General features: G+C 50.0%; 2 protein-coding genes across 2 annotated transcripts in view; one reads left to right on the forward strand and one right to left on the reverse strand.

The window, feature by feature from the left end:
- Positions 1-1,398, forward strand: part of MGAT2 (alpha-1,6-mannosyl-glycoprotein 2-beta-N-acetylglucosaminyltransferase) — a 1,820-nt gene extending 422 nt beyond the window's left edge. Inside the window, exon 2 of the mRNA XM_003206835.4 lies at positions 4-1,398. Coding sequence (XP_003206883.2) covers positions 4-963 — 960 coding nt within the window. The 3' untranslated portion in view covers positions 964-1,398. The remainder of the gene's footprint in view (positions 1-3) is intronic.
- Positions 1,399-2,433: 1,035 nt separating this feature from the next.
- Positions 2,434-12,493, reverse strand: part of DNAAF2 (dynein axonemal assembly factor 2) — an 11,339-nt gene continuing 1,279 nt past the window's right edge. The window contains exons 2-4 of the mRNA XM_019616147.2: positions 12,175-12,489; positions 4,963-5,109; positions 2,434-3,669 (exon numbers count right to left, since the gene is read on the reverse strand). Of these exons, the coding sequence (XP_019471692.1) occupies positions 3,190-3,669; positions 4,963-5,109; positions 12,175-12,489 (942 nt within the window). The 3' untranslated portion in view covers positions 2,434-3,189. The remainder of the gene's footprint in view (positions 3,670-4,962; positions 5,110-12,174; positions 12,490-12,493) is intronic.

Below are 12,493 nucleotides of genomic sequence, written 5' to 3' on the forward strand. Positions count from 1 at the left end.
GAGCACCTGCGGCTGCTGCTCGAGTCCCTGCGGCGCGCGGCGGGCGTGGAGAACGTGCTGCTGGTGCTGAGCCACGACCTGTGGGCCGAGGAGCTGAACCGGCTGGCGGCCGGCGTGGACTTCTGCCCGGTGCTGCAGGTCTTCTTCCCCTTCAGCGTCCAGCTGTACCCCCGCGAGTTCCCCGGCCACGACCCCCGCGACTGCCCCCGCGACGTGGGCAAAGCGGCGGCGCTGCGCCTGGGCTGCCTCAACGCCGAGTTCCCCGACTCGTTCGGCCACTACCGCGAGGCGCGCTTCTCGCAGACCAAACACCACTGGTGGTGGAAGCTGCACTTCGTCTGGGAGCGCGTGCGGGCGCTGCGGGAGCACGCCGGGCCCATCGTCTTCCTGGAGGAGGACCACTACCTGGCGCCCGACTTCTACCACGTCCTCAAGCGGCTGTGGGCGCTGCGGCAGCGCGACTGCCCCGAGTGCCAGCTGGTCTCGCTGGGCTCCTACGCACTGGGCCGCGGGGGCTTCGCCGGCCGCGCCGACAAGGCCGAGGTGAAGACGTGGAAGTCCACGGAGCACAACATGGGCATGGCCTTCGGCAGAGACACCTACCAGAAACTCATCGAGTGCACGGACGCCTTCTGCACGTACGACGACTACAACTGGGACTGGACGCTGCAGCACTTGACTGTCTCGTGTCTTCCAAAGTTCTGGAAGGTGCTGGTACCCGAAATCCCGCGCGTGTTTCACACGGGAGACTGCGGCATGCACCACAAGAAGTCCTGCAGGCCGTCCTCCCAGAGTGCCAAAATCGACTCTCTGTTGAGCAGCAACCGGCAGTACCTGTTCCCCGAGACGATGAGCGTCAGCAAAAGGTACTCCATGGCCCCCCTGTCCCCTCACGTCAAGAACGGAGGCTGGGGGGACATCCGGGACCACGAACTCTGTAAGAGTTACCGCCGCCTCCAGTGAGGACCGCGCTCGCAGCCTTCTCCTTTTTGAACTGCCCCATCCCGTCTTTTACAGACACACACGTGTATAAAGAGAAAAACAAACAAAAAACAAGCATTTATGAGTTGGTTTCTGCTTTAATATGAATAAACATTCATGTCAAAGGTGTCCCAAAACGTTCATCTCTGGTGTACAGAGCTCGGCAGCGCTGTGTGCGGCCGGGCTGTGGGAGCAGCGTGGATGGTTGTGCTCTGTGCTGCGCTCACTTGGAGGAGGAAGAGGAGGAGAGAGCTCTGCTCCAAGCACATCTTTGCAGTGCTCGCTGTGTACGCTTTGGTTTCTTTTTCTGCACCGTGTCCTGGGGCAGCGCGTTGCCTCCCTGCCATCCGCGGCGCCGTGCTGTGCCGGGTGGTTGGCCGCGTGTTGGTGAATATATGAAGGAAAAAAGAAAAAAAATCATTGTTTTTACTACGATGTAGATAAATATATACAATTTTTTTAGTTCTGCCAAAATAAAATTCAGTTGTTTTGTAATGCTGGAGGAGTTCTTCATTATCCCGTAAAGGTGATGGCCTCTTGTGTTGCTGCGGAGCCGGGACGTGGGGCGGTGTCCATCAGCCTGCATTGAACTTCATTGTGGTTTGAATGAATGGCACTAATGGAGGTAGAATAGAGGAACAGCTGTGTGGTGTCCCCCAGCTTGCATTGGAGCTGTCAGCAGCGTGAAATGGGAGCAGTGCTGGGTGATAGAAGGGGCTGAGTGGAGGTGAAAGCAGCAGAGCCCTTCGTTAACAGCCAGCGCTCGTCAGTCTGCGTTAAGGTGATGGCACAGCACCACTGGCAGCAGAGAGGTTTTGTGGAACACGAGAGTGTTAGCAAATGAAGCTGCTAGTGAAGGTGGTACAGGTAGATCTTATGTTGAGGGATGCTGGGGGGAATGTGAAGAACCAGCTTTGTTTCTTAATCAGATGGAATAGGGCTGGTGTCGTTAGACCAGTGACAGCAGCACACGGGGACACGGGCAGCTCTTCCCTTCTTCCCCACTTTGACACCACTTTAGGTTGTGAGCGTGTTACTGAAATGTTCTTGCCAGAGCAAGCTAGGTTTTGTGAAATAGTCCAAATAATACAAAATGTTTATTCTGAATGTGCCATGATAAACTGCATTTTTGTTACGGGTAATTTGAGTGCCAAGATTTTGTATGAGCTTTGGTATTTGCTACATTTCATTGTTCCACAGTCAGGGCTGATGCTGAGAACAGCAGTGCGGGCTGTGTCAGCTCCCCCCATCCCTCCCCCAGAGCTGCACCACCATGGGCTCACCTTCCCTGCACAGCCCCCACCCCAGGCTCTGTGTTCCTAGGGACTTCTGCACATGCAGCTCACAGAGCAACATGGGGGCAATTCCAGAGCTGCTGTGAAACACGTCCCATTTAATTGTGTTCTGAAGAATTACGGTCTTGTGCAACTCAAAAACCAGAAGCAGAAGCGGTCAGAATGGGAATTGAAAGTTTACTGTAGATATGTTCTCCTGGTTATTGCACTTCAGAGAGGAGGAGCCCGCAGCGTGCTGCAGCTCTCATAGAGCTGCTTCTCAACAGCGCATCTGGGTGAAGGGAATCAGTTCCAGAAGTCGCCCGCACTGAGCAGACGGCCACGAGACAGGATGGTTTTATTGCACGGTTGTGTTTGTTCAGCTGAGAGACGGGGCTGTGCTTGGATGCTGCATCACTGAAAACATGTACTAGGGCAGAATATGTGGTATAAATGCTAATTATTTCTAGGAGACTAATTAGAACTTCTCCGTGTAATTAGGAATTTCATTTGATTGCTAGAACTCGGCGGCTGCCTAATCCTGCAGTTATCACAAAATGAAGGGTTTGAGCAAATGATGAACACTGCTCATTTCTAGGTGGACTAAATACAGCGGCTCCTGAGGGAGCCATTAGAAGAAGGATATACAACTACTCTGTGTAATTTGGCAACAGATTAAGAAAGTTACATAAACAATAAAGAGGCACTGTCTTCCAGGAGCGCAGAGCTTCAGCTGCATCGTTCCTGTCAGTGAAATTATTTCAACCCATACGTATGATTAAAGGAAACTTAGACCTATTAACTTCAGAAAGTATTAATGGCTTAAGTGTTCTTCGTTGACAGATTAAAGTTTCAGAAGGAACCCGGTTCTGCTTTCAGCCCTGCAGCCATAAACCACAGTCAAACACGAGGAGGAAATGCTGGCGTGGCCCTGCTAGTCCAGTTCATACAGCACGGAGTTCTGGAAGGCGATGCTGCAGTGTGTGCTGTGATCTGTAATGCTCTGCACACTCCCATCCTCACCCACCTCCTGCAGGATTGGGGATGCAGCTGGGCTCCCCGCTCCCCCTGCCCGACCCCCCTCCAGCCCCAGGCCCGCAAATGCCTCATCTAAAGCTCGCTCTTTTCCCCCAGGTTTGCCAGGAAGCGCTGCACCGGTGTCAGAAGGTTCCTGCTGCAAACAATGCTGTGAACTTCCATCCACTTCTCCTATTGTTTCAGTTGTTAAAAAAGATGTGGCAGCTCGCTGGCTTTCTGTAGGCCGTTCCTCAGCCGTGTCAGAGGCGGTACGCTCTGGCTCTGGCTCTGGCTCTGTTTGGAGGTGGTCCCCGTTGTTCTTCGCAGCGACGTCTCCTCCTGAGCTGCTCACTGCTTGGTTGGTTTCATCACGTTCAGAACAGGCTGCTTCCTGCGGCTGGGGAGAAAATACATTCATTGTTTTATATCTGAAGCTGACCAGGCAGCCCGTGCTGCTGTGAATGCAGGCAGGGATGCTCGTTTCTCCCCCCAGGAAGCAGTCAATGTGGAGCAGAGGTTTTCCTGATCCCGTGCAGTGGGAATGAGGGGCCGAGAGGCTGCTCGCTTCCTCAGGGTTTCCTCTTCATTAGGAAACACTACTGGGCGGCTTCCATGTGGTCATGGCTTATAATGTAATTAACAGAGTGGAAAAAGGCAAGCCACCGTGCCCAGGGGTGACAACATCAGCCAGAGGAGCCGAACTCTCATTGCGAGGAGCAGGTTTTAACCTTACAGTGAGGGAAACGACCGTCTTGCTGTTTGAGAACATAGGGACTGGCATGTGGGCTGCCTTTCTCCATCAGCCTCAGTGAGTTCACTGAGGAATTGCTCTGTTTGCCTCAGGAGAGTGTGAGCTGTGCCACCTGCTGCTGCCTGATCCCCACAGGTGGCACGGCCTCCCACCAGCAGGCAGGGGGCAGCTGGGCACGGGGCTGCGCTGCCTGCATCACAGCTTCCTTGACCCCAGAGCCGTGGCTCACTCTGCTAAGAACCAAAAGAAATACTTTTAAGAGTCTGAGACCCAATTATTCACAAACAAAATTCTCCAGGTTTTCACTGTCCTTGTGATAAGGTAGAGCATGAAACACTGGCAGCAACAGAACTCTCTCTGCCCATCCTAAGGAGCCCTCCACATGTCAGCCACCAGCAACAGCTTCCTGTCCTCCCTCCTGCCCCAAGTCCCTGGGGTAAGCCCAGCTCTGCTTACCAGGCTCCACCCAACTGTTGTATATAGGAAGGACGTGGAGCATTCACTTATTTAGCTCAACGCTAAGAATGTTCTGGTTTTGTTCAGAAGACATCTGCCCTGATTTGTTTGCAGCATGCTGTCATCACCTGGATGCACATGGAACTGCTGTAAAGAAGGCACACTAGCTAACTAGTTGGCCACTTTTCTATCAGCAAGAGACAGTGCATGGATGCCACTGTGTATTCCTGCGAGGTGAAAGAACGTCTTCAATGACTGCATCACGGCTCTCCACCTTCCCAGTGAAATATAATGAAGTTTCAATCCCTTGGTGACATTAAATGGCACAAACGTGAACCTCTTCCTACAAACTGACACCAATGCTTACGAATACACCATAAGCCATGTTTTTTTGTGCTATATCAAGACAGAGCTGTTTCACTCAAGCTGATGCTGAAGTATAGAAATCAGTCAGCAGCATGTACTGCTGCTAGAGCTCCTTACCTTCAGCCTGATCTGACTTCTGTCCTCAGACACATCGAGCACCTCAATTAACGTCTGAGCTTCCAGGTCCGACTGCGTGCACGAGGAGGGGCACAGAACAGTGCGTAGGAATCCATCAACGTTTTCTTCACTGACAAATAACCTCTCCTAAAGAAAAGAAAGAGCAGTTTATGTTCATTCTGTCCCATACTTCAGAGGTATTGGAGCAAGAAACCCACATGGAACAACGCCGGGAGCCCGAATCACAAAGCAGCAGTCCCAGAACTCACTTGTGGGTACAGATTCTGCGTGGGACACTCAGAAGGGACGCAGTGAAGCCAACACAGAGCAGCACTTAGCTCGTGTTGATTACAGTGCAGAGGAAAATAACGTGCTTTCTCTCTTTGGATCCACAATTCATATACAGATCTGAGGAACGATTCGCAGCGATGCAGTTCTGCTGTCCTCACCTGTCCTACCATCGGGGGTCTCGAGCACACAGGGATTTGTTTCAGCCCCTTGCTTTGGGAAAACTCACACACCTGAGGCATTCAAACCTCCTGAAGCCACAGCCATGAAACATGCATGACAGTATTCCTTTCACATCCACCTGAGAAGGCTCCTCAAGTCTCCCCTTAGGCATGAGCCAGGAGTGGCTGGAAGAAGCAGAGAGGTACCCAAGGCTCACACAGGCTGGGGCAGGTCCTGAGGCTGTGTCAGCTGCGGTTCAGCAGCAGCACCAAACACGTTGCCACAGGTTTTAAGATTTCAATCACTTCCAGTTAATGAACAGCCCTAAAACACATCCTGGAGGAGCAGTTTCCTAAGTGTGGTGGAGCCCGGTGCTCCTATTCTTCCAAAGACATCCGCTTAAGGCAATGCTTAAGACAAACCTCACTCAGCACAGCAAAACCAGTTCAACCCAGAGGGCTGCTGGGAGAATCACCTTTCCATTCAGCAGTGAACACTTGAGTTGGAAACAGGAGGAGTAAGTTGCAAGGCTTCTGCTGTCACTTATATCCAAAACATCTCATTCTCTCATACCCTCTTGTCAGCCCAACGAAGGTTACATCCAGTTAGCAGAACCACCTTGCAGCCTGAGCAATAGGTAGTTCTGCACATTTTTGCCCCCTATGGATGCAGCCTTACGCACACTCAGATGCTGCACTGTTTCTAAGGTACAACACTTAACAAAATCTGTATGGGAAAAATAAAATAGCTCCCTATTATTTTCACTAGTTAGTGCAGGAATTGTCACAAGTGGAAACTTCCGCAAAGCTTCAACACAACAGGCTCAGCATCTAGACGAGGACAAGAAGTCACTGCTCGTGCTGCTGCTTGCACCATTCTGTCTCTCACCATTCTGCAGGTCTCGTACCAGCTTTGTGCTGTACTCCCACAGCCCTGCACTTACAGTTCAAGGAAGTAGTCAAAGTCTCAAAGCCAGCAGCCAGGCGGGAATGAAAGCAGCAGGTGCTGTTGGCACAAGCAGTGCCATTTGTTACCAATACAATGACTGTCATTAGCGTGTTCAGACAACCAGCAACTGTAATTCAAACTCTGCGTTCACAGCGAGCATATGCCAGGCCATTTCTACTCCTGCAGATGTTATCAAGGCACAGACTTCGGCAAGAAGTCATTCAGCAATGTATTTAAAAACCTGTTTGCTCTGGCCTGTAAATGCAGCAGCAAATGACGAGCCTGTACAGTGATTTCAGTGACCCTATAAAGAAATTATTGCATCTTAAATTGTTTGTTTTTTGCTATCTATGATACTGTTGTAGCAGCTCAGAACTGCATTTGCTCTTCCCCGTGGCTCTCAGCCATGCCCTCACACGGCTGCACTCTGAGCCCTCTGCTCTGCACTGCATATTCCAGGCCCTGACACAGGCTGCAAGGGTTTGAAAAGAAGGGCACACCTCAGGCTAACAGTATTTGTGATCTCCTGCAGGGAGAGGCTGATCCCTGAAGCACAGACCCGCATCCACAGACCCCTCTGTTTGTAGGGTCTCACTGCACGGGGCTTTGAGGCTCACGGTTCTGGGGAGTGGAGGTGCTGAACTGGAGGCTCAGAGGGGAAATTTTGGTAAGGTTTTAATGATTGCAAAGATCCAACAGCTCAAAAAGCGCTTCCATGGGCTTCATCAGTAGGTGAATGTTTCCTGACACAACCACTCTGTGTAAGAACATTATTCCCATAATGAAACTATCAATCCAAAGTTCATCAGACATTTGTTTGCTTTATAGCAGAAGCAAACTATCATCTGAATGTACTTTGGAAGGAAAAAAAAAAACAAAACAGTGACTTGGTTCTGTTCTCCTTTCCCAACATTCTCCTGTCTCCCAAAAACCTCACTAAGGGTCATGAAGTGCTGAGCCCAAAATTAAGTGAACCAAATCCAAACTTTCATAAAGTTTAAATGCAACAGGCTCATTTTCTAGCACCATTTTCTAAGACAATGCCGTCTAAGAGGTGCCCCTAACCAAGGGATATTGACTCTTTTTAGCAGTTTGGTGACTGAGAATGGTAACACTCATTGAGTGTCAAAAGAAAACATCTAACAGCTCAGATCAGCTTGGAACCGAAGGCAAAACGTGGGTGCAGTAAAGGCAGCAGGGCTGCATCCAAGCTCACAGCTGCGATCCAGCACTGCTGGCTGGATGTGCAGGCACCCTGCAGGAACACACTGCAGCAGTCCATCCATTCCCCACCTCAGAGCTCTTTCTGATAATCAGAGCCTTTAAATGCAAAGGTTTCTTGCACTCCAACAACTCCGCTGGCTGCACTCTCGGTTGCCCCTCAAACCAAGACTGTTTCTCCACCAGAGTCCTAAGTCTGAGATCACTGATCACGAGGAAAGCCGAGCAGGGGAGCGGGCTCAGCCACAGTGCCTGGACACAGTCCAGAGGTTGGACACGTGGCAGTGACCAGAGGTTACAGTGCTGCAGCGTTATCTAAGGGCTCCTAGCAAAGGAAAAAACAGCAAGAGCTTTGACAGGGTCTCAGTGAGCTCTGGTGGCCAGGCCGAGCAGAAATATCACACTGTGTTCAGTAACACACCCATCAAACACTTCCCCACAAAGACATAAGCATTCCCACGGAAGTGAAGCAAAGCTTCGTGTCACTGCACAATTCTCTTTCAGATACCTGTGTTAAAGTAACGCTCACAACACATCTTTCCTAAGCAAAGATTCTATATCACACAGTAGTGAAAAAGCAAGTTTCTTTGGTTGCACTGGTGGTAGGCAAGGGAAATGAATGGCAGGTGCAAATGCCGATGGGCTGCAGCAGTGAGCCAGAGAGGAGCTGCTGAGTATCCTGGCTTGTATTTCTGTTCAGAATCAAACAGGAGAGCAAACGTGACATAACAGCACTCTACAAAACCATGGTTTCAGTAATTTCCCAACTCCAGCTCTGCTGTGAACTGGGACGTTCCAGGACACGCTGTTCTCAGAAACCTTGCCTGGCAGGCTCACAAATGTTGTTGATGGGTATTTAGCTCTCAGCTATTCTTTTTCATAACATATTTCACAAGTTCTGTTGTCTTAAAAAGAAAGGGGGGAGGTTCTCTGGTGTAGGGGGTTTCCTCAGTGTCAGCTCTTAGGACTCAGACATTTTCTCCTGGAAAAACAGGACCAGGAGAGATGGGCAGAGGGATCAACACGCTGAGGTCTGCAGCGGAGCATAACAGCCTGTGACAAACAGAACATCTGAGCCCCTGAAATATAAATCCAAGTCCAATGTTATGAAATTTCTATTTTTCATAGGATTTCTGCTCATCATGGTTTGTCCAAGGAACGAGATCACTCTGAAAGAAAAAGAAGCAATGGCTGCTGAGTACTCAGAGAGTACGGCTCAGGGTTGGTAGAGAGCTATTCATTGTGCAGCAAAGTGGGAACATCGGTGACGTTAAGAGCTATCAAATGAAGGAGTCCTTGCAGCAACACATCTGAGGTCTGGGAGGCGGAGGACTGTTGTGCTGCAGAGGTTTGCTGAAAATAAGCACTCGCTTTAGCTGGGGTGGAAATCCAGACTGCTCAGCATCTATGGAAACCGAGCTCTAAATATACCATCTTTCAGCACAGCGATTCAAGAGGCTCTGCCTTTACAAAAGGAAACCCAGTCCTTGAAGTTCTGTTTCAAGAGCGCTGTTCTAAGCGGAGCACGACTCATTCTTCTTCCATTATCTGCATCAGTCCAATTTCTGAGGAGAAAAGAGGCCATTGTGGGAACAGAAGTTCAGAAGCACGCGAGGCAGAGCTGTGCAATTACGGGCGCAGCTATCGGCATGTCGATCTGGGCAGAGGCACGCAGGAGATAAAAATGAAGCAACGTGCTGCGCTATATCGCAGCCTGGGGATGGGGCTCTGAAGACACACATTCTGCTCATGCAGCGAGCAATTATCCCAATTCATTTTGCTGGCTGTTTGGTGAGTTAATGGGAGGCAATTACACGGGCAGCATCACAGGGGACTGGAACAGCCAGCGGCGAGCTAGGCACGTTTCTGCATCACTCACCCAGCAAGGAACCTGCTCCAGGCCTTCGTCTCCCATAAGAAGCAGACTCCTAGAAGATATCAGCATGGGCATTTCCTGTCCATGAAGAACACCGGGGTCTTTGTTTGCTATCCACTGTGGGAGAAGAGGCTACAAGCAGGCAGACAGCAGAACAACCAAGAAGTAAAGGATAACATTCTGTTCACCCAGGCCACCAAAACCACCTAATGACATTCAGTGGGGCACTGCTGCTGAGCTTATCCCTCAAGTGCTCTCCTCTGTGACCGATGCAGCTACTGGCAGATCCCAAAGCAGAAAACATAGCTCTGACTTACAGGAACAGATCCAACGGAAAAAAATAACAGAGATTACAGCAGACAAATTGAGGAAACCAACATTAGTAGAGGAGAAAATACCACAGACTAATCATTAATGGACAGAAGACAGCATATAATAGTAGCTCTAATTAAATATTAATTTTTCTCACTTCATTCTGAGTGAATGCAGTTATCTGTGCTGGCACAGGCACTTCTGGGAAATAGCATAGTTCAGAAAAAAGCAAACAGAACAGATGACTTCAGATTATTCCAACTGCTTCAATTTGCTGTCCCGGATCCAAAAGGGCTGCACCACAGAAGAAATCCATCTTTTTTACTCTGCTACATAAATGAATGGCTGGAGGCCTGTGACTAATTCCAAAGCTCCTCCTACTACTACTCCATCCAAAACACTTTGCAATGCATAATAAACTCAGAACATTTAAAGATATGGGGGTTATTGTAAAAAAAAAAAAGTGTTGATCAAAATTCCATTGTTGAGTAGCATTTGAAAACCTTTCCATAGGAAGACATTCCCCCCCTCATAATAATGAATACACAAATCAAATATCCTAACCACAAGGCTGAGATCAAAGCATGCAAACACATCCATCAGCCAAAGCACCAGACACTGCAGAAGAATTTCCTGCTCCCAAAATGAATTTTCAGCAAGAACCCTGCAAAGAGTCACAGAAAGCTGTGCTCTGCTCCCTTACAGTGTAGGATTTTGCTATAACCATTTAAAATGATAAATGTTAATGAATGAGCATCAATCACAGTGGCATCTGCAAACCACTGTATCCTCACCCCATCATTTCTGCTAACGTCCCTGGAGAACTGCAGCAGGCTATCAGATACTCCAGGAGTAAGATTGCTAGATGTATGTTTCTGCCATAAACCAACGAGTAAGCAGACTGACATGCATCATGGCACACGATGCAAGGGATGGATATATGCAGACTAGGTGACAAAGCAGTCAGAGCGCTTCTAGTTGCCCTTCATCCCTTCCTTACCCATACAGAACAAAGGCAGCAGTTGGCACAACAGCTTCCTGAGTGCAACCTGACACTGCATCAGCAGTGCTTGCTTCCACCGATCAGCTCCAGTGCCAAACACTTTGCGCTCCCAACTGTACAGACTTGCAGGCTCCTGCCCTGCTACAAGTCGAGGAAATACACTGTAAGCAGTTCAGTGCGGGTGGTTCTCAATAAATCTATCCTCTCTGATGCCCAGCTGATCAGCTCCTCCTTCAGAGAAGCTCACAGGAAAGGTGGGTAGCCTGCTAGATGGGAAATAAACAGGAAGCTTCAGCTGCACTAATGGGATAAATGTATCTCCCTCAGAATCACACAGTATGCTCTAACTGTAGGGACTGAGCAATTAAGGCTCTGCAAGCCATCATCCCTTTGGATACACTTTGCCAGTTTTGCAGACTTGCACTCCCATGGCTTGTGATCCAAAGTGCCAAGTGTTTGATTTTCTAAAACAAAGATAAGCTGAAAGTCACGGGGCTGAAGAGTTCAGTAAGAATTACACAGCCTTAGCCCCTGCTCACATAAGTTACATGAGGCACCGAGCTTACAGAAGGGTGGATTTGATGGAGAACTTCTCCACCAAACTTGTGTGAGTGCTGTTTCACAGAGCATCTTTTGTGGAGAGTGCTGGCCCTCAGCGAGGTGTCAGCCAGATGCAGCAGACATGTTGTATTTCTCCATCACACAGAGCATCCGCTGCCTAATGGTCTTCAGAAGAAAAAAACATCTCCACAAGATTTGTAACGAGAGGATGGGGAAGCACACCAGCACAGGGGAAGACTGCTCTCAGTTACCGTGGCTACACTACTGTGTTTTGCAGCTGTAGAGGGAATGCTGAACTGAAAGGCAGATGGGTACACTCCCCTCACACCTGCATTTCAAGGAACTGCACACGTGTGTCCCTCTGGTAGATGATCAACATCTCCTTTCTTCACATACACAGGCTGCGTGAGCCAGGAGGTTGTTACAGAACAGCTGAGGTTGGAAGGGACCTCTGGAGATCATCTTACTTAACATCCTCATTTCGCAGGCTCCCCCAGAGCACAGCACTGTGATTACTATTGCTTTGCAATGTTGCTGTGAGAAACAGCTGGTGAACTTGGCAGTCTTGGCAAACACACATGGCAAAGGTTAAGGATGAAGGCTATTTTCACTCATATCAGCATTTCTTTCAGGAAAAGACTCAGCTCTGGAGGCAGAAGTCGTTCCAGCCCCAAGGACAAAGCTATCAGCTCCACAGCACGACCTCGTTCCGCTCACACGATACCAGCACTAATTCATCACGCTGACGTCTGCTACCAGCCCTGCAAGTGATAACCTAAGAGATATCACACACACAGTGCTGCGACGTGGGGAGAGCACAGCAACCCCTGGAAGCTGTTACCTGCAGAGCAGAGGCGTCGAGGCCGAAGCAGTACTTCTCCCAAAGCCCGGTGCTCTCCGCGGCCTTGGCAAGCAGGATGGCAGCGTTATGGGCGCCCACGCTGACGCTGCTCTCGGGGGCAGCCAGCCTATTGGCGGCGGGGAACTGCAGGATGAGGGCATAGGAAACGGCACCGCTGGAGAAGCGGACGCTGTAGCGGTTGGCGGCCACCTCCCCGCTGAGGCTCTGGGGCTGGATGTCGGGCACCAGCAGGAGCAGGGTGAGGGAGGCCTCGTCCTGGCGGCACCGGAAGGGAGGGCACGCGGCAGCGGCGGGACCG

The sequence above is a fragment of the Meleagris gallopavo genome, chromosome 5 (assembly GCF_000146605.3).
Source record: "Meleagris gallopavo isolate NT-WF06-2002-E0010 breed Aviagen turkey brand Nicholas breeding stock chromosome 5, Turkey_5.1, whole genome shotgun sequence".
Lineage (NCBI taxonomy): Eukaryota > Metazoa > Chordata > Aves > Galliformes > Phasianidae > Meleagris > Meleagris gallopavo.